The sequence below is a fragment of the Catharus ustulatus genome, chromosome 4 (assembly GCF_009819885.2).
Source record: "Catharus ustulatus isolate bCatUst1 chromosome 4, bCatUst1.pri.v2, whole genome shotgun sequence".
Classification (NCBI taxonomy): Eukaryota; Metazoa; Chordata; class Aves; order Passeriformes; family Turdidae; genus Catharus; species Catharus ustulatus.
This window is the reverse complement of record NC_046224.1, coordinates 37,454,765-37,482,658: the sequence shown is the minus strand read 5'-3', so window position 1 is coordinate 37,482,658 and position 27,894 is coordinate 37,454,765. Positions and strand designations below refer to the sequence as shown.

At 37.6% G+C, this 27,894-nt stretch overlaps 1 protein-coding gene across 3 annotated transcripts in view; it reads left to right on the top strand.

Moving 5' to 3' along the window:
• Positions 1-27,894, top strand: part of GRM8 (glutamate metabotropic receptor 8) — a 315,998-nt gene that overhangs the window by 121,853 nt on the left and 166,251 nt on the right. For all 3 annotated transcript variants that reach the window (XM_033057743.1, XM_033057746.1, XM_033057744.1), the window contains 3 exons: positions 22,223-22,358; positions 22,831-22,985; positions 23,904-24,041. In XM_033057743.1, coding sequence (XP_032913634.1) covers positions 22,223-22,358; positions 22,831-22,985; positions 23,904-24,041 — 429 coding nt within the window. The remainder of the gene's footprint in view (positions 1-22,222; positions 22,359-22,830; positions 22,986-23,903; positions 24,042-27,894) is intronic.

Below are 27,894 nucleotides of genomic sequence, written 5' to 3'. Positions count from 1 at the left end.
AGGAAGTCAGTTTGAGATTTATGATAATACCAGTACTGCAGACTTCAGAAGGAGTGGTGCAACATGTCCTTAATATTATGCTTAAATTCTCTGGAAGAAAATACTGTGGGGCATTCTGTGTAATCAAGGCCTTTGGTTTTCCTTGCCCACAAAATATGTAGGGAGGAGTAGAGGAGATCCAGGTGGATTAAAAGAGAATATTCACTGTTGAACTGAGCTCAGCTGGCTGCCATAGCTAATGCGATTTACTCTAACCATAGGTATTTCAAAGAAAGGAATTCTAAGTCCTTTAGGAGGCGTTTACCAGAAAGATTAGACTGCAATAGGATTTTACTAATTATTATTATACAAATTGTTGCTAAAAGAAGAATTAAAAAAAGAATGTGGAGCAAATGCAGAGATAAACTAAATTTTGAATCAGTGGAGTACTTGGGCTTTTGTCTTTTCCATACTGTATACTAGCCAGGAATGCATGGATAAAAAATGAGCTCCTAAGCACAAACCATTTTCTATGATGTGGATGTTATAATGATGAATCAAAGATAATTTGATTCATATGGCATTTTTCCACACACCTACTCATCTCGAGGAAGAAGGAGAAACGAATCTGCCTTTCCACCTACATAGTAACACAAGGCGCCTGAACTTAGGTAAAATAAGCTCCCAGTGTTGATATAGTTGCTTAGATAGATATATTTATCGTGTTCTAAGTAAATGTGAAAGAAATGCCAAAGAAAGAATTTGCTGTCCCAAGGACAGGTTCAGAAATACAAAATGTCAGTACCTTTTGCTTTCCTTTCATTTAACATTGGCAGGCTAATCTTGAATTTTCAGTGAAAAAAGTAACCGAATAACTTTTGTCATTTGTCATCATACTGGGAACTCTTTTTTGCTATTGTCATTAAATGTTCTAAACTACAGTGAACCTAAAGAAGGGTCTTTCAACCTCCTTTCCTTAAAATACAGCTCTGTAACAAGACCTTTCTGTTATTAGTTAACAGTTTTTTTGGATTGAAGTTCGAATGGTAGGATTTGCCCTAACTTCAGAAAGTTATGTGGCACACTGCACATCAATGAGTTAGAGCAGTTGCTTATAAACTAAGTGGGTATCTCACACACAAGGGTATTTCAGAAATTGAATCATGATGCTTCATTCTGAAAGCAGAGTTTTCTTAAATACCATACAAGAATAACAATTAATCAAACACATTCTGTGTCTGTGCAGCATTTGTTTAACTTTTTTCTCTTATCGGGCAGACCTTAATGTATGGTCACAAAAGATCCTCTTGATTTAAGTTAACAAGCAGTTAACTGCTGACAGACATGTTAAAGTAAACTTTTCTTATTCCTTCTCTCAGAGGAATCTCTGCTCTGGGGAAAGGTAAGTAGGCAGCTGCAGGTACAGTCTCCAACCTTGACCCACCTGGACAAGGTGGATTTTCTGGCTCTGGACAGTATTGGGATGCTTCCAAGGCAGGTCCCCTGCCACTGGGGTATGTGCCTTCTGAGGAGGCAGGGAGGAGGCCAGTGTATGGCTGTCACCTCAGACTTCCCCTGTGCTCTATCTTGTTGTAAGTTCATGCCTGGCTCCTCATGAAGAGCTGACACCAGCTCATTTTGATACTGATGAAATGGTCCACAGGACCTGCTTCCAACCCTCTCACCTGTAAAAGCCAGCTGCAGTGATGACTGTGTGGATATTGGATGGAAGGGAGTGAAGGAACAAATTCCCTGCCTTATTTATTGAATTTAATGTTGGACAATCTCATTTTTTCTCCAAGAAATGAGTAGAAACGAGAAGTGCGGATGTTTCTATGTCCAATGGCCAAGCCTTCACAGTTCATTGTGCTGCACTTTGGGTCTGGATTGTGGTTTTGCACTATATTGAGTAAAAAGCCCTTATGTTACTGCGTGCATTCACTTTGGAGTCTCATGGACACTTTAAATCACTTTCTCCTTCATTTTTATTCCTTTCCCACTGTATGAAGTTGAACCTATTTAACAGGCATAAACCATGATACAACCCAAAGGGAAAGGAAGTTATAGATGAGGAGCTTTGCGAGATACATTTGCTGAAAAATGGTTGCAAAAATGTAATGATGTTAAAAGATGAGGTACTTGGATGGTAACTTGTGCTTAAGCAAATGCAACACACTTTTGAATTAAAAGGACAATCAGAATAATGATTACTTTAGAGACGGTTAAATCTGGAGACTTGTTAAATTTTTTAATCAGTGGTTGCAGTGGGCAAAGGGTTTTGCTTATTCCGACATTTTTTCAGAAGTGTATTAATACCAAGGTAGATAATTGTATGTATTTTATATATTTAACCTTTCTTCATTTAAAAAGGATTTTTCTTTATGTTCATTTACCGCAAGCCTTGGATAAATTTGATCAATACAGTTTTAGATATTGCACATAAGAATCCATGTGAAAATGAGGGAAGAAGATAATTTATGCTTTCAAATGTAGGTGTATTGCAGGGTGGTATATAAAGTATGAAAGCAATACACCGAGGCTTTGCCTTGCTCGCTTGAAACAAAATGGTCATTTCATACCTTAAAGAAAAATGGTGTAGGAAATGGAATAAAGTAAAATGAAGAAGTAAATAGGCTAGGAAACCCATTTTAAATCCTAAAATACATCATCATCTAGTTCAATTGATGTCTGACTATGTGAAACGTACTGAGAGCAGTCTGGACTGAAAAAAATTGCTGTGGATGTCACTCGAGCAAGGGTGGTAGGCAGGGAGCTAGTTTCACAAATATACAGGCAAAGAAATTGTGATACCGTATTTTGTCCAGTTTACAACTGAACGGATGGTTTGATGGAAGGTACTTAACATTTAATTGTATTCTCTTCAAAATAATCTGTCCGTGAGCAAAGCTTCTGCCTAACCCTATAAATTACTAGTTGGGTTATGCCCTGGAGTATGAGAGTTTACTGCCCTATGAAATTGTTTTTGTTCTATCTACTGTAGCATAGTTTGTTCTCATTTTTCATATAAATATCTAATGAATATTCCAAACTATGAGAAATGAAACCCTTCCAGTGACTTCAGAGGGAGCTATGCAGAATGAAATAGGACTTCTAGAAGCAAACTTAATGAAATTGGTGAACTCAAATCAGTAACCAATTTTGTCTTGTTAAATTTATTGCTATAAATACAATTATTTTAGCTGCATGGGAAATGATTTTTTCAGCATCTAATATGAGAACTTTACTTTAAAATACTGCAGTTACTGGATAGGTATAAACAGAAATAGATGTGAGAAATCACCATATTTGAATATATAACAAGAAGTGGTTCAGTATGTACCAGATAACTGCTAGGCTATTATAAAAATCACTAAGAAAATATATCTGGGATTATTCTGTAATTAGTGTTTTGAATCATTAATAAAAAAATAAAAAAAGTTCTCTTGATTCCAGAGCACTGAATTACTTGTCAAATATATCGGGTTCTTGTTTTCAGTTGTCCTAGAGACCAAAGAACTTGTTACTTCAAAAAGACTTTCATACAGCCTTCAGAGATGTGCGTATATGCCTGTACATTCAGATTCTTGCATATGCTGTTTTTCTTGGCCAGTTTTCTGGGGTCCACAAAAAAAAAATCTGCAGACGCACATATGGGGATATAAAAATATATCTACAGTTTTAGATACTAGAATATTCTGGGAAGCTGCATAGAAATGTATCTAAATATACTTGGCAGATCCATTCCTAAAAGAAGGGGAAAAGTGATGGATATATATGATGAATAAGACCACCAGCTTAACAAGAAGGCAAGGCTGCAAAGTACATACATGCAACGTTGGGAAGACATTGACATGGCATTAAGATCAAACAATGTTTTTTGGAACTTGAGACTGTAATAATGAAAAAGTGAAAGGAAAATTGATCTTTAGGCACTGTAAGGTTTAGGTTTATTGATGTTGAGGGAACCCCTGGACCCACATACTGATACTTTTACCTGTATTGAGGGGGACTAAGTGTACTAATGAAGAAAAATTCTAGCAAGAGCTTTTGTTGAGCATAAGGGCACCTTCTCTCAAAAGGCGTTGAGCTGGAGAACAATGTGTCAGCACATATGTTTATTCTTCCACTCTTCCTCTATGAGTCATAGCCAGAAAAGGACTATCAGAGAAGATGAACCTTTCGTCAAACCCAAAGGAATCAGTAGAGATTCCCTTGCAACTGGAAATCCAGTGAGGTTAGTTGGCAAAATTTTATTAAATGACAGCTGGCAGGGAACTTTCAGCCACAAATGTTGGGGGGAGGGGGAGGAAGAGAAAGACTATTCTAAATAAAAAATATGGAACTAAATCCCTCTGCAGAGATGTAAAAAATTATCCTTTCCTGTCATACATACAATTTTATTAGAAGGAAAGAATTTTGTCCATTCTAGACTTCAATCATAATAATAATATTATAATAATAGGTCTTTTTCCTAGTATCTTCAGTGACAAAATGCAACAAATAATTTTTTCTTTAAATTTCTCATTTTTCATTTTTAATTATCAACAAAGTGTGTAGAGGTAATTGCTGCCCATACGTGGTCTGAGATGCGATGGTGAGAGTTTTCATCTCTTTGTGAAGATTCTCTGAAATGAGTCGAGGAATGAATTTATGTCCAAAATCCACTGTAACCACCCAGGGACATACTGTTTTCCTCTCATGAGCAGGGCTAATTTCTGACAGAGTATTGGTATCCATCCACTCTTAGTGGGTTGGAACTCTGCATACCCAAATTTGCATTACAGTAATTTTTTTCCTGTCTGTGAAGATTGATTTTGGGTGAGTAATTTAAGTCCCACCGTACTGGTTCATGCTTGGAAAGGAGGACCTTGGCTTTGTAGACAGAAGTATCTGATGAGAATTGAAGAGAGAATTTGACAAATATTCTGAAAATTGTTTGAAGGTGCTCAATGGGAAAATACAAGGAGTCTGGGATATAATTAAAATGTTTTCTTATCAAATCCATTGCTAGTCACTAGGTTTAACACTGAGAATAAAACCTAAGTTATCTATTAAGATATGATCTTGATAATTTCTCAGAATTTACAACTTCAGAAGGCACCTCTGTGTGCATGCCCTTGCCTGTTTAATTTCACTACCACTGTCTCAGGGACCTAGACTGACTGTAAATTCTCTAATGCCCTAGGCATCATTTCACCGTTTCTTGTTAAAAAAGAAAAATCTGTTGGCTTTGATTTTAAATCAAACTCTCACTGTGCCCTAGTCAAACTTGGCATGCAATGCCAGTCTGAGGCATGCAACCTGGAAGAAAGCATAGCAACACTGTGAGAACAGGAATTCAATTTAGGAAGTCCTGTGTGGGATTGCCTCTGGACTTTTGTCATCTGCAGCATTGCCCTTCAGTTTCTAAAGGACTTACCTGAATCTAACAACCATGCAGATGGTTAAAGGTGATTTCTAGGCTATTAGTATATTATTTTCCAATTAAAAAAATCAGCATCAAAAGAAGCTGATCAATAGCTAATTCTATTGCACATAATCTTGTGCTCTTAATGTCCTTTTTCCAGATAGGATTTCACAACAAAGACTTGCTGTTGGAATCTCTTTAGGGCCCTGACAGATGCATTTCCTTCCTTAAGTACTTTTGTTCTTCACTACAGTTATGGTGGTGAGGAGACTAAGCATTCCTGTTCTGTTGCACATGTGACAGCATAGGACAGTTCTTTCTCATGGGACGGAGGGAGGTATGGTATGAAATAGACACAGGGTCTGTGAAGCACTGGAAGTTTTTTGTGGATATTCTCATCCAGAGGAATGCATTGTGAATTTTTTTTTTTGGAGATAGGAGACTATCTGAAACGAGAAACTGAAGACCCTTAGAGTCCCTTTTCTGGTTCTCTCCTTCCTACCAACTCTAATCTCATGCTTCATGTTTTTCTCCCTATGCAAGAGATGGATTGTAAGTCAAGCGAGTAGAAGTTTCACAGGAGAGGAAAAATTGTGAAAGTCTGAGTGGAAAATGGCTAAACTTTTGTTACTAGGAAAGCTATGCATGTATACTTCATACGGAAAACATGCCAATGATTAGTTTGTGTATCAAGAAGTAAAATGGTTGTTGTGAAAAGGCCTAGCTCAGGCTAATCATTTTACAGTTTTACAAAAACTCAGATGAGTTATATTTGGACTCTGAGATGCTTATGCATTTGCCCAAGGAGCCCAAATCTGAAGCCTGAAGTTGGAGCATGTCTTGCAGATTGTACACAATGCCTGGTATGGGTTCCAGTAGACCTCATGTGCACATGCCACTGTGTGGGAATGCATGAGCACAGCAAGGTCACTGTCCCTGACTTCTTGTAAACAGATGTTCTACACAGTGGCTTGAGTGTCTTGAACTAGTATATGTATATAATGTTGCTTTCTTCATTGGAATTAAATTTATTTTCAGACAAGCTATCAGGAGTGGTATTCTGCAGTTAATTTCTTTTTTCCCCCCTCCCATATTCCTTTTATTTTCATTTTTTTGCTACTCTGTTCTAAAATAAGTTAGTCCCTCTGCAAGAAACAAGCATAAGAAAAAAGACAGCAGAAATTATTTGTGCTCTTCAGAGCTGTCTTTTACTTTTTACTGTTTGTTGTGGTTTAACCTCAGCTGGCAGCTAAGCCCTGCACAGCCCCTTGCTCATTCAGTCTCACAGCAGGATGGGAGAGAGAATCAGAAGGGTAAAAGTGAGAAAACTCACGGGCTGAGATCAAGGCAGTTTAAAAGGTAAAGCAAAAGCCATGCACACAAGCTAAACAAAGCAAGGAATTCATTCACCACTTCCCATGGGCAGGCAGGTGTTCAGGCATCCCCAGGAGGGCAGTGCCCATCACGGCCTGAGAAGACAAACACCACCACTCCAAATGTCCTACCCCTCTTTTCTCCCCCCCAGCTCTATATGCTGAGCATGACATGGTATGGTCTAAAATACTGCTCTGGTCACTTGGGGTCAGCTGTCCCTGCTGTGTCCCTTTCCAAATCCTTGTACACCCCCAGCCTCCTCGCTTGGGGTGTGAGGCAGAAAAGTCCTTGGCTCTGAGTAAGCATTGCTCAGCAATAATGAAAGCATCCCTTCGTTATCAACATTTTTCTTGTCCTAAGTCCAAAACATGCACTGCACAGTCCACTACAAAGAAATTTAACTCTATTCCAGCAAAACCTGCACACAATGGAAATTGATTTCCTTCTTTTCCATCTTTCCCTCACTAAAAACTTTCTAAATCAAGGGAAAGGGATACTGTCTCTTCAAACACTGAATCCAGTGGAACTTTGTACATATTTGGCTGATTGTGATCTTTATAATATAGAGAAAAATATTCTCAAAGTTGTAGTACTTTGTCTGCTAACAGAAATCAGAATATGAAAATGTAAAAATTTTAATACTTAAATTTCTAGTAACTTTTATTGAATTCTTCTGGGATTTGAAAATGTGCATTTGACTTGAAAATTTCAATGCAAACTCTCATAATAGGTTTATTATGAAGGGTTTGGAAGAACATTGCTCCTTTACTTTCTCTTATAGCAAAAGTATGTATATCACTGGGGAAACTTCTTTAAATAAACAGAGCAAGAAAGTTCTTTGGAAGTCTGGAGAATAAAGGATTTGTTCCTATTGCTTTTTTTTCCTCACTTCAAAATTTGACAGTGATTAATCATAAAGCATTGCAAACAAAGGTGTATTATTATTTTAGCAGTAGGCATTTGCCAAAGATTTTGTTTTAGGATCAGCACTATTATTTGTGCATTACACTGAACAATGAGTGATTGCAGCACATCTCTCCAGTCCTTACTTGCTTTGTTATCTTCTCTTTGTCTTCTATGTTATCTTCATTTTTTTATCCCCACTTGCTACTTTTGTAAAAAATATAGAATAGATTTTTTTTGTTACTGAAAGGTGTAGTTTCTTTCTCACAAGTCCATGGGGCTAATCATATATCTTTATTCGAGATATAACCCAGAGTAAATTTAAGGACCTTCATTTTCCCCATTACATCTTTTGACAGATTTGGTGGGCATTACATTTCAGAATTAATTAACTTTGAAAACATGTATTTCTGTATTTTTCTTTTATAATGTGTGAGATGTAAGTACTCCTTGAATAACAGATTTTTGTCTGGTATAATTTTTGATAGGGAAATCTTTTGGGAAAAAGAAAAACATAATGGATGATGCTTAAAAATGTTACATGGGATGAATTGTCTCAAATTACTGAAACCATGTGATCAGATGAGTAGTGTGGACAGAGAAAAGTCCTTCAAGCCCTCGATAAGATAGTTTGTTCATCAAAGGTCTATGTGGAGGAGGCTAGATGCCCACTGAAATAGGCTTTTATTTCATCTTGTATTAACAGAATAATAGTGTCCACTATTGTGCAATGCTCATATAAGCAATTTTGTACTTGGTGACTATATTTTTTGTGTCATTGTTGGTGTGTTTTTTGGCTCATTCTCTAAAAATTATGGTGGATCTATCAAACCTTGTATTACAAGGAGGTGAAATGCAGACCTCTTTTATCAGTTACTGTATACCTTGAATACATAATCTATGACAAAGCAACCATTTCCTTCCATTTCTTTTACTGCTAATGGTGATTTACTGTAGTACAGGTATTAGTTGCATGAAAAGAGTTAGATCTGGAGTATTCTAATATTAAAATCAAATGGAAATAAACCTATAGAGCACTTGTAAGTTTTCATCTCTGGTAAAACAAAGAGTTCTGATTTGTGGCAAGGATTAAACTGTGATCCAACCATCTTCCTAGTGTTTGATCTGTTTTCCTTGTCTTAAACCTTTCTTCCATTTTATAACTACATTAGTAGAAGTATCTACTAATACTACTAATACTAATACTACTGGTACTGTAGTGTCAATTCTGAACAGAGCTGCATCCATTCATCTGATGTCACTGAGCAGCTTGGCTGGGGTTGTGTGAGATCCATGTATTCTAACTGAGCCTTTCCAAGTTTTGACTAGGAGAGCAAAACCTCTTCTCTCTTTCTGCCATTCTTTCCAGGGGATTTTATATTAGTAGTACACTTGCATGGAATGAACAGCTTTTTCACCTTCTCCCTGCATGGATAGGGCTTTCTTGCCATGTTTTTCTGACTTTGATGTTATGTAGAGCCTTTGTTCCTTTCACGATGTTAGTGAAAAAGAATCCATGTTTCTAGAATCTGAAAAAAGGTTAGATAGGGTTAAATCCTGTCCTAGTACAACCACTGACAGACTGCATAACATTTGATACTGTTTGCTAGTCCTTTCCCGATAAGGCATCCTCACTGTTACTGTTAGAAGCAATGATCTGTATCAGATAACTCATCAGATCTCCTATCCAGAATCCTTAGTATATGTCTGCTGTATCATTTATAAGGCACGATTAATTCTGAAGATTATTTGATATTTGTGTCCTCAAACAAAAACCAGATGTGAGTAATTAGATATTCAGTAAAAATAAACACTCCTGTATTTCTGCAATTTATTTTATATGTTAAGGAAATGTTCCTGTCTGGCCATCCTGGAACCCCTCTGGCAGTCACGGTCAGACCACCGGAGCTTTGGACTTACCAGCAGGCAGTGTAGGATGCTCTGCTTCACACCCTGTGCTCACTCCACAGTCAGACAAGGATTCCTCACCTTTTATATTTTGTGTGCCCAGTCACCTGGCAGTGACACAGGTCTCCATGCCCTTTGTAGTGCAAAAGGTTGGCACCAGCTCACTGCCTCTTGCTTCAAGCTCCTGCCTCCCAGAACTCCATCTGAAGCTCTGCCTGCAACTGCTCAGGGAGCCACCTGCACTGATGCAGCTACATCATATCTTTAGCTCAAGAACAGGCACCTACCTATTCAGCAATTATTATACTCCAGAATTAAAACTGTTTCAATGCTTTTACTCTTTTCCCAATGTTTCTGCATTGTTGTTACATGCCTTACATGCCTGTGTTCAGTTTGCAATCTCTCCTTAACTGCACACATAGACACATGTTCACTGAACACTTTCCAGTGGCTTCCTTCAACTATAAATTCTCAGGCCTGTTGCAGCTGTCTCAGGACGTCATTTTTGTCCCAGTGCTTTTTTTTTTCTCTAGACCTTTGTGAATTAAGTTAATCCTTCATCCCAACATGCTCCAGGAAATGACCCATTAGCTGTTCTGCTCACTCCTGAACTTCTTCTCAAGAGATATTTTACCAATTGTTATTAAATGCATAGATACAGAAGTCTCTTGGTATTAAATACACAGAGACAGTGCAACAAACTTTCTTACATCTACAGGATCTGTGTGGCTATCTTGAATTCAGTTGCATTTTTAAAATTAAGCTAGACTTCTGTTAATTTATATATGTGGACAGCTTCAGAGTCACAAACTCCTTCACTTTACTGCTGTGTTACAGAAGAAGTATTGCTGATTCTTAATATCACTGTATTTTCAACTGGTGTGAAGAAACATAAAGACCTGAAGCAATAGATAAGATTAAGCTTTATTGTCTCAATTTTTTATTACCCACTATGGTGAGATATGGTCAACAGATCAACTTTTTTAATATTTTTGGATCTTAATTGTGTTTTTACTCAACTGTCCAGCTCTCAAAGAATTTTGAAGTCAGATAAATAGGTGCTAACATCAAAAAAGATGTATAGAGATGAATTTTGAAAATGTAACTAAGATAAATGCAGCCTAGTTACTAAACGAAATAAAGCCAGCCTTCTAATTTTTAATATAACTTGATAAAAAAACTTAATAATATATACGTTATTGGGCTTGGAAGAATGAAGGAGGTGGATGTCTGGTTTTGATGAAAAAGGTATAACCAGACTGAGTTGCTTACAAATTAAAATTAGAAATATTAAAAATTAAACTGATTAAGAGGGACCTTTTTTTTTCTTCAGTAAAGATGATTATAAATAATTTCAGAGATTTCTTCAGCAGTGTGGGACACCCTTCATGGCATAAAATGTTTATTCTTTAAAACTATGTACACTTCAGCTCACATGGAAATCATTTGATCCAGACATTGCAGAGTAGCATTCTTTGACTCACTACATACGCAACCACCCAGAAATTATATTTCCATTATATTGAAAACTCTGATACAAAAAGGAAATTAAAACTATATTTAAATTTGTTTTGTGAAAATCAGAAATACAATGAGAAAATAAAATATTTATTTCTCTAGTATTTGATTGCTTTGTCTCAGTAGTGCTGACATGCTATTTTGTACTGAGTTAAAAAAAAAACAAGTAACAAATCCTCAAAACTATCCATAAAAAAATCCAATTATATCTTAATGTTTTAGCATTGCTAAGGTAAGAAATTCGACCTAAGTCACTTCATACTTTAAAATATTTTCAAATAAGTGCAAAGTACTTAATTTTTAATGAAACTAGCTTTCCAAAAATTTGGCCTTTGAAAAATATTCTGAACGCCCTTGAGTGGAAGAGGCCAAGGTAGATGGTGACAATTGTCCCTGAGGCTTGAAAAATCTTTTCTCTCTTACTCTAATTGATGAACTGACCTCCTTATATACGATGCTATCTCTGTAAGATAATTGTGACTTAAAAGGAAACTTCAGTTTGTTCCCGCCTGGCTGAAGTCATCATGGCTCCTGATGAAAACTTCCATGAAAGTAGACAAAGCCTCTTGAGCACCAGGTTGCAAGTGGGCACTTGAGTAATACTAGCAAGGGCTTAACTTTAGTGTAGGTTATGTAGAGAATTTATGCAGTAAACCCCATTTTATCCCTATGCATCTTCATTTTTTTGTAGGAGATTGTAAATCTATATAATATCTAATTTCTGGGCATTAGATTTACCTATAAGATTCCCTGTCAGAAGTGATCCCTTCTTGCTTTTCCTCACAATTTTATGTGTATAATTTCATGTTGAGAAAACCACAGAATTATCTTTTTGGAGTTTCAGAAAAAGAATTAGATGGCAGTTATTTTTTGAGACTATTTTATTTTTAATTTCCAAGTTGAGACTTCTTTTGAATATCACACTCAAGCTCAAACATCACTAGTCAAATTCAGACTTCACTCCAGTTAAGTAATTCTTTATATGCAAACCATTTTGATAGTTCAAATTACAAGAAAATAAATATTGAATTAATAGTGATAACCTAATTGAAATAACACATACCTAATTTTAAGAATAATTTTCTCATATTGTGCTTTAGGGCTACAGAACTACATGAAGAAAGATAAAAGTTGATTTTGCAACATATCTTCTTGAAGATAGCAAAAAGCAGAAGGGATTTTTTTTTTTTTTAATAAAAGAGAACTGAGATTCTTTTATGACTGCAAAGAAGGAGAATGTCTTCGCAAAGCAGACCAAGAAGTTTCAGGAGAGCATTAATCACAGCTGCTATTTTTCTTTGAAAGCATAATCAAAAGTTGGGTTCCCGTGCCTGTGTACAGAATTTCAGTTCAAAGGAGGTGACTGAATTCAATCCCTGAACACCATTACAGATTAAGAAGCATGCAAGGGAGAAGTAGGATAGCAGCTTCCTATCAAAATCAACAACCCAGGACAACTTAACTAACAAGTCTTTTATACCACCAGTAAAATATTTAAACTAAACAATGTGAGGAATGGAATAAAAACTGATAAAGAGGTCTGAAGGGAGCAAAATATCCTAAAAGAAGAAAGATTATGTTTATGTAGTAATAAATGTTTTAACAAAATTCAGTCCTTCTTGTTGTAGACTTTCTTTTCCTGCCTAAGCATATTAATAAGGAATCCTATCAGGTCGTGTCTCATCTTCACGATCTTCTATGAACTATTGTGGATTGAGATGTGGGACCTATACTTGGAAACAAACTAATGATTTTTATGCCTGAACCTTCTCTGGAATTTCTTTGAGTTCGCTATTAGCATCTCTACTACCCAGAATATCAAATCCAAATTTTTGCAACTAGTCAGGCCCATTAAAATGGGGGATTGGAGAGAAATGGAGGAAAAAATTAGGGCCATATTTAAGAAAATTTACTTTTAGAGGAAAATACTTTAGGTAACCACATACCAGGCTTTGAGTTCATGCTATTGCTTTTATATAAATCAGAACTGATATTACATAAAGCAACATTTGAAAATATTTAGGTAAATCAGAGCGTATTTATTTTTTCGTATTATGCCTCTACAAGTTCTAAATCTGCAAGTAGCAAGAGCAGTGCTTCCCCAGAGGGAAATATTTATAACCACTGTGATGATAAAAAGACATAGCTATAAAAGCATTGCAACAGTTGACCAGTAAATGTGTGTGGAGGCCTATTTCAATTACATTTTTGTGGGTTTTACTGGGCATCCCATATCCTTTAAGAAGCAATTATCCAGGGAGTCACTGTGGAGAGTCACTCTCTCACAACCTTCTAGGATTCATTCTTTTCAGATTTTTTTTTTTCAGAGTGGCTCAATGATTTTTACCCATTCATAAACATCTCCACTAGAGATTTTTCTTTTAGCCTTTCATTTTCAAGACTGTGAAAGTTGGCTTTCATTTGCACAAATAGCCCTAAAAATCAAAGGATGAAAAATGTGTTGTGTGTAGGTTGTTCTGGTTTTTTTTTTTCAAATCTGAAAAAATGAAAGAAATCTATATGTCTGGAAATGGTGGGAATATTCTTTGCAGTTATTTTCTGTCAGATACTGGTGTTAACAAAATCTGTAGTGCTACATTTGGAACAGTTTCTTCTGGGAGAAAAAAAAAAACAACCTGAAAAAAGCAGAAAGAGAATATTTTACTTTTCGGAACGGAAGTGCAAAATAACAGATCTCTCCTGTTTCGTGTCACCTCTGAAGCTGATAACTGAAGCCAGTAGCCAGTGGTCTCATGTAGTGGCATTATTCTCTCTTCCTTTTATATTTTAGAATTAGCATCTGCTTCGACCACAGTGTAGGGATCTGTGTGAGCACATGTGCTTGTGAAATATGCATGGCTGTGTGCCTGTGAGTTACATGCAGAAATGTGAAAAGCAGATTCAAAAGGAATGGGCGAGTCGTATTTATCAGAATGTTGAGTGTTCATTCATGATCTTACTTACTGCTTTCCAATTTTTTTTTTTTTTTTTTTTTTGCTAAAGTATTATTAAATGTAAGACCTAACAATAAACCCTTTTCTAAAAAGCTTTTTCTAAAATACTATAATAAAAAAGAGAGACTTTGGTCTCCTAACAGCTGTTAATTTTGGGTAGGAAAAGCTTGTAATTGTACCTGACATGTTAGTGAAAAAGCATCAGCCTGCTTGTGCAATAAAAAAATCTTTGTCATAAATATTAAGGGATTGTGGGGAGACGCAGTTTTACTTAAGTGAAGGAAATACGACACCAATATATGGGTTTGAAATGCAGAATGTTTTTGTCTGTTCAAAGGCTATAACAAAATCTCCCATCCTCCATTATATTTAAGTGTACTGGATATTAAGTGCCGCTTTTGTCAATTCAAAGTAAATGCCTGTTTATATTGCTTATTTAAAAAATTATTTTCTTTCTATTACCTTACATCAAAAAGTACTGCCACTGTTGGCTGAAGAATTAACTGCCTTTGCAGCAGTAAGTCAGTGAATTTTTTGCTGAGGTGTTTGGTGATCTGGGGAAATGAAAAGCCACAAGAGTTTGGTTTGTTTCTCTAGTGCAGATAGTTTGTGACTGCAACAAAAGAGGTGCACTGGAATGGGATTTTATTTGAGCAGATTTGGACATGAATAACAGGCAAGATGCCATGGCATTGGCTTTGGTGGAAGCACAGAGCATGCTGAATGCTTGGGTTCTCCCCTGTTAAGCTAAGCTACCCTCAAACCTGCACAGCAGCATCAGTGGGAGTATAATTTCTTGGAGTAGTTAAGTAAAGGTAGCTCTGGACAAAATGCATGGCTGCATTCAGACCTCCCAGCAACAGCACTTTGGCATCAAGGAAACATGTAATTTGGAATTATTGCTTGAGAAATTTTATCTTCAACTTATAATTATATCTTCCTAGATGTCACTCCCTGTTGACTCATATGCTAGAAAATTATTCTTGAGGGAATCTAGAAACACACAAGAGGATGCCAGGTTGGTTTTAGTTTAAATAATTGCTAGAAGTGACTGATTATCAATGCCGTAAAAGTCCCATGCAGAACAGTTACTTACCTTATTTTTCTTCAACATTCTGATTTCTTACCATCCAAGTCAGAGAAATAATGAATTCTCTGCTTAAAAAGAATGTCTTGATGGATTCACTAAGTGACATAACTATTCTGATTTTTGTCAACAGCAGTAGAGTTTGGAGCATCTTGTAGTTTTTAGTATCTTCAATCATCTTCATATTGATCTAGGTTCTTGGCAATTGGAACATTCTTTCAATTTTCTAGACTTTCAATACAAGTGGAAGGACTGGAAGAAGAGGAGAAATGCACTTGTGTGTTTTTCCTTTTGTTCTGTGTCATGTCATATTGTCAGGAGCGTGCAGTCTCTGTCTGCCTGCAGCAGCACCCTGTGGGTCTCACAGGAGTTTCTTGCTGAAGCTTTTTCTGAGTCTCTGACATCTGTTCCCCTACTCAGAATAGGAACTTTTCTGCCTTCACATATTTCTGTAATATTTTTTGGTAACTTTTACAGACCTACATTACAATATTGTTGGCCTAATGACTAGTGACCTATAACTCATTTTAAAAAAGGACATGTGTACTTGAAGACAGCTGAGAAATTCCTGCCAGGTAGGACTGGATCCCAGATATGGCCTGGCTATTTGTCTTGAGCTTTTCCAGGAACAATGTGATTTGTGATGAAACTCTCATAAAATAATCAACTTGCAATGCTGTGTACTGAGTCAGGTGAGGTGCACCTCCTTATGCTAACAAATAGATTGTCAAAGTGCATAGCTTGATCCCTATTACAATGTTGAGGTTATTTATATGGGGAAATAGTTTAGAGGGTAAAATGGTTCTGAGTAGCATGATTGAGGTTCCAGCAGTGATCACTTGAACTGAAAACTGTCTTCAACTTTCTAGATACAAAAACAGGGATCATTCTTACATATCCTACTTAGCTGATCATAATGTAGTGCTGAAGCCTAGCTGGGATGGGAGAAAATTCAGCCCTTGTATTTGCATTGAGCTTCACCATTCAGTCTTTTTTTCAGGAAATTAATTTGTTTGACAAGTTTGTTTGTTTGACAAGTTTGCTTGCTATTTTCCAAATACACTTTCAGTATCTTTGATGCACAAGTTCATATAGTCAAGTATTTAATGGTTTACAATCATCTTGGCATCTTCTGACTTCAAAACCCACACAGGCAAAAATCAGTATTTATTATTATAAATATTATTATGTTTAACTACTAAAATTATGCCGATACTACCTATTCATTTTCCTTTCCATTTGTCTCATTATGAGATAACCAAAAGAGGGTTATTTATCCATTGTACCGACAATATCTTCAAAGATCTTGCTTTATTTGGTTGGTTGGTTGATTGGTTGGTTGGTGTGGTTTGGTAATGTTTGTTAGTTTAGTGATAACTTGTGTTCCCACAATCTGCGTTTTACTGAGTATCTGTAAGCAAAGCAAGTCTAGCCTGGACCAATTTTTTAAGGTGTGATTTTTATCTCAACATAGATAATAACATGTTGTTGTAGACCAGGTCAGATTACATCTCTGTTTTTGAAAACATGTGGATTTCCAGCTGTAACCATGGTGTGGAGTGGCCACACTGAGCCCCTTATCAGGAATAAGGCAGTCCTGCTTTGAGCCTGATTTCCAGCTCCCACCTCTGCTCTCCAACCCTTTATCATCCCCTTGCCCCAGGTGCTGAGTATGACAGTTCATAGCTGCTGGACAGAAGACAAATTGATACTTGTCATCATGGACACAAGGTAGTTCATATCGACTGTTTTATTCCTACAATCAAGCTCTGGGCTGACTGAGCACAACCTTGGCTTTACAAATATGAAAACAGGTGAAAGAAGCTTAGCATAATTTGGTGGTTAGACTTTATTTTACTCCCAGTAGCCAAAGCTGCTTTCCTTCAGTGCTCTCTTAATGTCTTTGAAATGTGTCATAGATGCAAACTCTTAATTTCATCTCCTGTGTCTTATATGAACTAGGGAATGGGTACCATAGCAGTGGCTACAGTTACTGATGTCTGTTTGTAGTAGCTACCTGAAATGAGTCTGTCTGGCTGGTTCCTTCTTTACCTCAATAACTTCTAGTGCAGTGCTCCCTGAAGCCTCATCATAGGTCCTTTTAATTGATCGGGTTTAAGCATATAATTTTCTTTTCAGTAAGAAGAAAGTTAACTCTCATTTTCTTATACAAATGTTAGATTTCTCATCATTTAGCCAAGGGAAATTTAGACCAATGCGATTTTTTTTAAAGTACATCCCCAGACAATGAAGGATCTTAGAAACCAGTAACAGAGACAAGCAGTCATCATGCCAAATCAGTCAGAAATGCTGACGGAGTGAAACACAATTTGTTCTTACAATTCAGAGCCATAAATTCTCTTGAGATCTTAGATGTCTGAACCATCTGCCCTTTGGCACCTCTGCAGCAAACAGTAAATCCATTGGTATCACATATGAGACATCTGTTCTTAAGCCCTATTTATTCTTGATTTGGGGAAATCTCTCTTTTGTTCACACTTGATGAGATTAATCCTAACTACTGGCCTTAAACTTGTCCATTTACTACCTCTGCAACCTATTTTGGAGGAATAATTATTCGTTATTTAGTTTTCTGGCTCGTAGGCATTCTTTTCCTAGGCGCTTATCTCTCTCTGTGTCTGGGCACTTAGCCCAGGCTGTAGATTTCAAAGGCAGCAGGGTGCCAAGAGGTTAGACACTGTAATGTTGTGAATACCTTTGTGGATCCAGAAATTCATCATTAGCTGGAAATTGATATCCTGTTATTTGTTTGAGCAACAGTTGTATATATGCAATATATAGGCAAGGATGTATACAAAGTGTTTTGTGAGTGGGAGGTAGCCTACCCAATTAATTTTAAATGAAGCAACAAGGCTGAAGTGCATTTTATTTTGTTCCTGGTAGTACTTAACACATTCTTCAATGCAGAGATGGCAAGATACACAGTACAGTCATGACTGAACTTGCTGCTGCAATGATGGAATGATGTTTCTTCTACACTATTTTCACTGAAAAATGGCCTTTTTGGATACTGCAGCTCTTCATTGCTTGATATCCATTTCACACAAGTTGCAGATGGATGTACATAGTTTATAATATATACGCGTTTTATAATATTTGCATTTGATTTTTATGTCGGTTAGAATGATTTTTTTTTTCCTTTAGGGCCATTGCATGAGTAGAAGTAGTTGAAAAATGCAATTACAAAATGTATGAGGTAACAAATTATTCCTTTATATCAATTTTAGAATCTGTTTTACCTTTAGTGCTGAATTACTTTGGGGACAGCTGAGAGCTTGGAATTTTTTTTGAGCGTTTCTCTTTTAACATTGAATTGCTGATTGTCAAATTTACAGGATATCTGCTAAATATTTCTCTTACATTTCAGCCCTGGTACTTAAGAAATGAATTGAAGGACTTTGAAGTGTCTGTCACTATAGCCTAATATCAGCTTAAATAATTGTTTAAAGCTGTTCACAGTAAAGTGTCCATCTTTTCATTACCAGGTTAAAAAATTCCTGGTAAATATAAGGATCATCTGCTATAAAGATTTATTTGTTGTTATTGACAAATTATTTGTCCATCATGGGGAGACAGGATATTTCTAAAAATGTGAAAAAATTTGTTGCCATAAAAGGTTCTATATTCCATTTTATAGCAGATAAATTATTTATATTATATTGCACTATTATGCACTATTTATGCTAAAGACCTATATGTAAACAATTTTTTTAGAAATGGCAGGTACTCTGACTTGAAAATACTTTTTTCATGTAAAGCAGAGAATTCAGGACAAGCCAGCACTATAGAATTGATTTCTCAATTGAATAAAATAATAATATCCCAAGTAATTGATGCATAACTGAAAAAGTTTATATGCTTGCCTGTGACTAAAACTGGATGGTGTAATTTGAAAGTTGTTGCTTTTTACACTGGCACTTGATAACTCCATGCTTAATTTATGCCAGGTCTAAACTTGATTCAAACTTAGGATATGCCTGCTCAGAGAGCTATTGAAGTCAATGAGATTCTGCAAAGGCAGAACAAATTGTGATAATGAATTCCCAGCATTTTCTAACTATTACTATAGACTAGAGTAGAATAGAATAGAATATTTCAGTTTGAAGGGACCTATGATGATCATGTAGTCAGCTGCCTGACCAAATCAAGGCTGACCAAAAAGTTAAAGCAGGTCATAAAGTGAATTCTCTTAACACCTCTTAATCACTGACCAAGGACTGGGGCAACAACTCCTACTAATTTTTTGAATAAAATAAAGAAAAATACCTTCAGACATACCTTTATTTCTTTTCTTTCGCTTAAAGATTAAATACATTAAGCTTAAGAAAGCTTACACAAAGGACTTTGGTAACACCTTCATGTAGATCTACATGCCAAGCTTCACCTCACTGGACCCTTTTGTTCAAATCCTATCACTGAAGGTGTGCATGAACTTAGTTGTTAAGTACAGTAATTTCACGACCATAAGGCGCACCGGACTATAAGGCGCACCCCCCGGGAGTCGGCAAACTTCACAACTTTGTAGATCATATAAGGCACACCGGACTATAAAGCGCACTCTTTTTTTTGCCGCGAAGATCTGTGCCACGCGCAACAAATTAGTAACGAATTAGTAACGGAAATCCGCGATCGTGGAGTTTATTGGCAGGGACTCAATTTGGAAACATTTTTCACAGATCGGCATAGGCTTTCAAAGGCAGCCCCAGGCGCCCTCCCCGTGCAGTGGGCCCTGGCACTCCTGCCTGCCCCTGGTGCTGGCTGGCACGGCTCAGCGCAGCCGTGGGGCCGGCTCCCCCTTGCGGCTCCATGCTGCCGCGGTGCTGCTCCCCCTTGCAGCTCCGCAGAGCCACTGTGCCGTTCCCTCACTCGGGTCGGCGCTCCTGCTGTGCCACCTGTCCCTCACTGGGCTCGGCACCACCATCATGCCGCCTGTCCCTCACTCGGCTCGGCGCTCCTGCCTTGCCGTTCCCCCTCGCGGCTCCACGGAGCAGCCCTGCCGCCTGTCCCTCGCTCGGCTAGGTGCACCACGGCCCCGTGTGTCCCTATCAGCTGTGGCCCCGCTGCCCCCAACATCGCGGCCCCACCGGCCCCCCCTATTGGCTGCAGCCCCACTGGCCCCAGCACCGCGGCCCCACCAATCCCCACTATTGGCTGCAGCCCCTCTGGCCCCTATCAGCTGTGGCCCCGCTGCCCCAAGCACTGCGGCCCCGCCGGCCCCTATTGACTGTGGCCCCACTGGCCACGGCACCGTGGCCTCGCTGGCCCCTATTGGCTATGGCCCCTTGGCTCAGGCCACTGCGCACAACAAAGTAACGAAGTAGTAACGCCTCCCTGCCCGCGCTGCTCCCGGTGCCTGGGGCCGCCCGGGGCCGCCCCTCATCTCCCAGCCTGCACTGCTCCCAGTGCCTGGGGCCGCCCGGGGCTGCCCCCGCCTTCCTGCCCGCGCTGCTCCCGGTGCCTGGGGCCACCCCTTGCCCTCCTGTCGGCGCTGCTCCCTGTGCCTGGGCTTGCCCGTGGCTGCCCCCCCATCGCTACTTGGTGCTCCCGCGGCACCGTTCCCCCTCACGGCTCTCACTTCCGAGGTGGCAAATGTCACAACTTTGTACATCAGATAAGGTGCACCGGACTATAAGGCACACTTCAGGGTTTGGGGAAAAATTTTAGTCAAAAGGGTGCGCCTTATAGTAGTGAAATTACTGTACTTTGGAAAAACAGAATTCTAACATTTTGATAGGAGAGACAAATGACAGGAGATGGATGAGAAAGGTGGAAAGCCTCCCCATGCACAGCACAACCATTTAACTGTGATTTCAGTTTACTAAATGTATCTAATGAAAAGAAACTTATTCATCTCAAATTATATTATACATCAGAAGATAAATACCAGCATTCATTAAAAATAGAATACCTCTTTTAAAACTTATTAAAAATAGAACAACTCTTTTAAAACACATTTTTATTCATACTGAAAACAATATTCACTGTAGAACTATTTAGATGTAGGGATGCAAAATGTACAATTTGCTTGTGTTTGTCTAGTAACTAGTCACTTTTGGTCAGAGCTAAATTTTTTTTCATTTCCTTAATTTTCTGGGTTTATTAGTGATTAGATTCCCCACAATAGGCTCTAATGGTTGGAATAACAACATTCAAGAAGAAACATCGGTGGATGTTAGACATAGTAATGAGAATCAGGCAATAGCTCTTAGAGAAGAAGTAATTAAAATAAGCAAATCAGCAAACAATCAGAAAGATCAACTATGCTATTGAAAACTGGTGGCAATATGGACTCAGTGTTTCATGAAACAGGCTCAAGGAATTTTTCTCTTGCATGCTCAAACACAAATAACAGTGTTGTAAATGGAGAATAGAGATTACCCTGAACTATTCTATGAAAACTATTAGAAATCACTAAGTTTCTGCAGAAATCAGCCCTTTTTACTTGGTGGTAAAATATGAAGATTTCAATCAGCACCCTCTATCAGGAAGAAATATAAATATCATCTCTGAGTTTGTGTTCATTTGCTGATTAGTAATTTAGAATATTCAATGTCAGCTTCTTAAATAGTTAAGACAGCTCATTTACGAATGTCATAATAACAATTAAAAGTGATCTGTATGTATTCTCTGCTGCATACTCTCTGCTGACAAACCAGAGGTGTGTGACAGTACCTGATACCAAAGAGCCACAAGATGAACATAAGGTAACTAAAACTGTGGATCCATGGTTCAGTGCAATGCTGTGGCAGGGCTAGGTTCTCAGTTGCCATAGATTAGGTCTGGAGAACTCAGTCCAGTTGAGCCAGATTGTGGTGCTTAACAACAGGCCTCAGAAGGTTGTTTAAAAATGTACTTAAGGTATAAAGTAACAGGTAATTGTGTTATACTCTTTAATGCAGCATTAAATGTGTAAGCCTGTACAAAACACATAGACAATGCCACTTTTGGCTGTGCTGATGTATCTCAGATTAGCACCTTGCTTTCTCTGCTTGCCTAGTTAGCTAAGAATTATTTGAAGTGTGGAAATTTACTGTGCTAAAATTCTTTTTTTATCCTTTTAATTTTTCCTAGGAGGTGTTTGCATTGCTCAGTCACTCAAAATCCCTCGGGAACCAAGACCAGGAGAATTTGAAAAGATCATTAAACGCTTGTTGGAAACTCCAAATGCTCGAGCGGTGATCATGTTTGCAAACGAAGATGATATTAGGTGCCTGTTTCCTAATTTTGTGTTTTGAAGATGTTTTTCTAAACAAAGATGCTTGGTTGGCTGTGGAAAATAGACTAACACAGAAGTTTCAGATTCAATCCTATGTAAAAATTCTTGGAAATCTGATTATAAGGAATTGAGTTATAATTATAGAGAGTGCTGGTCCTTTATTCTTTGTAGTTCCAGACTAATCCTAGCTCCTAGGAGTGCAGTGCCAATAGATAGTTATTTGATGACTGAAAAGGAAGAAACCAGTAAGAGTGCTAGAAAAATATGGCTAAGGATGAAACAAATTAACTTCTATAATACTGTATCTTGAGTTCATTACAGATGTTGTTGAAAATGCCTTAGACTATGAAAACTATAGATTAATTAGTTATTGTAAGCTTATGCATAACCAAAATACTTGCTGGGTTTCTCAAGTTTTTGTAAATGTAATTTGTTCAATCGGTCATTTGTTGTTTGCTTACAGGAGAGTGCTGGAAGCAGCTAAAAAAGCTAATCAGTCTGGACATTTCCTCTGGATTGGCTCAGACAGCTGGGGGTCAAAAATTTCACCAGTCCAGCAGCAGGAGGAGATTGCAGAAGGAGCAGTAACCATTCTACCCAAAAGAACGTCCATAGATGGTAAGGACATGTGGCACAAACTTTACCTTTTCTGTCAAAGTTCAAGTACTTTAGGTCTCTTTAAAAATAATTTGAAAATGATGTAGTCCGTGATTACAGGGAATTCAGGAAAAACTTTCCAACCAAGTTACATGAGTTGGCCTGATCCAACAATAATTTAGTATATCTGTTGAGATGAGATGATGCTGAATGTTCAATTTGGCAATCCTGTAATTGTCTAATAATGATGCCACTTGAAGCTGAGAGCTTCTTAACTGTAGCCTGGTCATTCTTTGGGACAAATAAGGAGAGTATTAGATGAATGATAATGAGTCTAATGATGTGAGGAGGAGATTGATCTGTGCCCTGCTTTCCACTCCCAAATTTATTTTAAGAAGCTACTGTATTAAGAAAGATTCTTACCTGGTGGATAATGTTGGTTTGCAGTATCTTATTCCTGTGAGGGTACTGGATATAGTAACATCTCTTATTGTCTGGGTAAGTGTGCTAAACTGGTAATTGATTAGGAAAAATGAACAGTATTGATGTTACATAGAAAATTTAGCCACAGGGACATACTTGTAAGGGATCTAATCCAGATGGGATGTGTTAATCATGATTTCATTATGACAGCTGGATTGCAGGGGTAAAAGCTGGTGATCATCAGGTTTAAGTAGGAATTTTTAGTTTTTCAGTTGGTGTTATTATATATATAAATAGAAGCGGAATTGTAGGTGTCCTGGATGTCTTTTTGTTCAACAGAATGATTTTATGTGGCCTTGAAATGAAGTCTAATCCTTAGACGCTACTATGCTCATAAAATAGTTTGTGCCTAAAGCTTTTTCTTCTTGTATTTATTAAAAATGTGATACTGTCTTTAAATTACTATTTTTATACCATATAATATTTTAATGCTTCTTTCACTTCTCTTCAATGTAGGATTTGATAGATATTTTCGGAGCAGAACACTTGCTAACAATCGAAGAAATGTCTGGTTTGCAGAATTTTGGGAGGAGAATTTTGGATGCAAGTTAGGATCACATGGAAAAAGAAATAGCAATATCAAGAAATGCACAGGTAACTGTGAAAGTAGAACATTATCTGTAAATTGTTTATAGGAATGCAGGAAAGCAGCTGCTTTCTTTTCATCACTTTTCTGTCTCCCTTCAGTTCTCCAATGCATATTGCTGAGTTGCAAGAAAAGTGTGACTTTTTTCTTAAACCTGAAGAAATAATTCATGGACAATGTATGAGAAATTTAGTAGTTAATTTGCACAAATACAATGATGGTACAGATTTTATTAAAGACCAGTGGCAGTGGTTCAATTCCATTTATGTTTTCAATGACCTTCTCTCTCACCCCATCTGTAGTTGTCAATATGATTTTTTTTAGTAAGTGTGTGCATCATGGTAATTTTCGTATTGTTAACCCTGAAGTATATACAGTGAAAATTAAATTTCTGTTTAAACTATTGAGGTCTTGATGATAGGTCAAGTCTTGAACTCCTTATTTAGTTTACAAACTGTGTTTGAGGATGAAGGAAAAAGCAAATCAATATGTTCTTATTACTTCTGCCCATGTGTAAAAGAAGGATCCTATATCATACTATTAAACTGAAAGAATCTGTAAAGTTTGAGCAAAAATTTGAAGTAATTGTCACTACTTTTTGCAAACCTGCTTGCTCAGGCATCATACCCAGATGCAATTGTCATGACACCTAATACAGCAGACACATCAGCCGCTGACTTTGATTTTCTCTATGAGATGTTGTTTTCTTGCTGTTACTTGAAAAGTTTATTACAAGGGTGTTACTTTCTGTGGCTACTGCAGATTGCTTATGTTACTTTTAGTGTAGACACTTTTACTCAATTTCAGGGCTCCTTGTGTCATTTCCTTAATTACTGCCACCACTCCCAGCATTGCTGGTCGTGACCACCGTCCATCTCAGTGAACAGTGTCAGCAGCAGTACAAAATTTTGCTGCACTACATGCATACGTCGCCTGTGATGTGCCTTGATTTTTCCTGGTGGTGTCTTCTTTCACCAAATAATATTTTCCCCATGGAACATGAACTTTCTTTTTCACTTGCTGTCCCAAGATTTCCGGCTGCTTGCTGACACTTACATGTAGCCTTTGTTATAGGGGTGCCCTTCCAAACTTTCTGCACTTCAGCGCCCCACTTCTGGGCTTACCAGACGGAAGCACTGTGAACTCTCCAAGAGCATGCATTCCTGCACTTTCTGGACCATCAGATTTATTGTATGTGTATTGTGCCATCAATTCAAACATTTACTGCACTTTGCTTCACAAGTCACAGATACAACTCACACAGAAATATCAGAGCCCTCACACAGAAATATCAGAGCCGTGTATTCACTCTGTCATTTCAGCAATGCCTTGTCTTCTGCCATTCACCACATATTTCACAAAAAAAGGGTAATATTCAGTTCCTCACTGAGCTAAATGATAGCTCATTACTCTAATCCTTTACTCTTTGGCCTTGATTAATGTAGCTGTAAATCATGGCTGTATATTTACCCACGTCTGGAAAGGGATTATTTTGCTATTACTATTTTAAGTGGAAAATAGATGGGGATTTTTTTAGGTCTTCAGGTGGAATGACTGGTGTATGTGTTGTAGTTTGGGAAGCTCTAAATGTTACCACAGATGGTTGTATGACTTATCTCAGCCTCATCACATCTGTCAAATTGAATTACCAAGTGAAAAGTAGCATATGAAATGCATAGGCTGTATCTTGATCCAAAATAATTTCTAATTGGAAACATACACCTGTATATTTTATGAAAAAAAACCCAAACCCTATGGTATGTTCTCTGAACCTGAAAGTAGAAAGAAAATATATTTTCTGTGCCCAGAAAGTTAACATGGCATCAAGTGATGGGACAAAGACATGGGAGGTCTCATGACAGTTGCACATACATGTTAACCAGCAGGGGAAAAAGCAATGAATTCTTCTGCAAAGTACCCACGAGTGATAGGACTCTTGAGTAAAGCCACTGAAAAGTGGCTTGCCACAATAGAAGTCCCTGTTTGAACAAAAGCAGTTCTGACAGAATCTGGCAATTCATCAAGATCCCTAAACTTAGATCTAACTCAAATTTAAAGGGTTGGATAACAAAATTACCCAAAATACGTTAATTTTACGTAAACTGACTCAAGAGACAGTGGTGGTGGTAGAAAGTTCAAAATAAACCTCCTGTGATTTAAGGAAAATGATAGCTGAAGAATTTAGACTCAGACAATTGCAAATGATATCTTGACACACCTCAGTTCATTTGTCAGTGTCCCTCTTACACAAAAGAGAGGTAGCAATGAAATCCTGGCTGGTTCTTCATACCACAGCCCTCAAAACAATTGAGTGTGCACTATGATCTTCTATGTCTGCTAAAACTTAAAGAGTATCCCACCCATGAATTTATCTTTGCCTTGAGAGGCCAAAGTCTGCTCTGAAACAATGGTGGCAATTGAAAAAAATGAATGAATCCCCAAATTTCAATAAGAATATAAGAGCTATTACATTTAGTTGTTTATAACTTATTGTTGAACTTGAACCTTGGCCTATCCCCATTGGTATTTTTCCTTGCAACGGGTTTTCTTGATATTTTGTGTGTAGTTTCTCAGTCCTGATTTTCAAGTCAATTCTTAAAAGGCATGTGCAGGTGGCCAAGCATAGGAACAGGTTGCCCAGGGAGGTTGTGGAGTCTCCCTCACCAGAGATTTCAAGCACTGTATGGGTGCAGTCCTGTGCTACCTGTTCTGGGATGTCCCTGCCTGAGCAGGGAGGCTGGACCAGGTGACCTCTGCGGTCCCTTCCAACCTGAGCCATTCTGTGTTTTGGTGCCACTGTGTTCCCATTCTAGTTCAGAGCTTGAAGACTGAACATAAAAACACCATTTACGCTAATTTTCCTGTATTTTTATCGGGGCACTGCAGAAAATAAGACTGTCTTTGTGTTTTGCCCATGAGTCCAATTTGTAATTCATGTCACTGACTGTATAGGTGTTCAAGATGTGTCTGGCTGTGGCACTTTGGGGTATGGTTTGGAGGTGATTATGGGGGTGCCAGGTTGACAGTTGGTCTAGATCATCCTGAAGGTCTCTTCCAACCCTGACAACTCTGTGATTCTGTGATGTTGTGATGTCAGTAGGCAGTAGTACACTGAAAGAATTCCAAAAACTTGAGATACAGCCACAATCTGAAAATCTCTCTCTCCAATTATATTAAAAGGCAAATTGATAGGTATAAAGTTCTCTCAGGTTTGAGATGTATTTTATTATGCCTTTCTCTTTATCTCACCTAGGAGGTACTTGTATTTTTTCTCACATAGAACTTGTAATTCCCAACAACAAAACTGATATCCCTGTTCTCCATTTAGTCAAGTTTTTCATAGTCTTAGATTTTTGCTACCTGCAGTGAGGATGTTACTGTTCTAATCCAATTTCAAGCATTTCTTTTCCCTATGAAGATACTAAAAAATGCTTAATAGTGAAAAGCCTTTTTCTCTTTTCTTTTCCATGTAAAATCAACAGTCTTTTGAGCACTGGAAGTCTGAAAGTAATTTATCTTCCTTTAAGGTTAAGAATTACACAAGGGCATAAACCCTCTTACCCTCTTCTGTTCCTGCACATTACTGACTATTGCAGTCCAGCGTTGTAATAACTTGAACAGTTTATTTGAATTTTAAAATCCTGTTTATTTGTGGTTGCTAAAAGAATTTGTGCTCTAGAGATGCATAAAGTAATGAGTTTCTTTTGAATTTGCCTGTTTGTTTCTTTTCTGATTTTTGCCATTTTACAGAAAGCAATGATTCACCTAAACTTTGAAAGAGTAATTTTTTTGCCACTATTGATTTGAGGCTAGCTCTGTGTATTTCTGAATGTGAGTCTACATTGATAAAATCCTCAATAT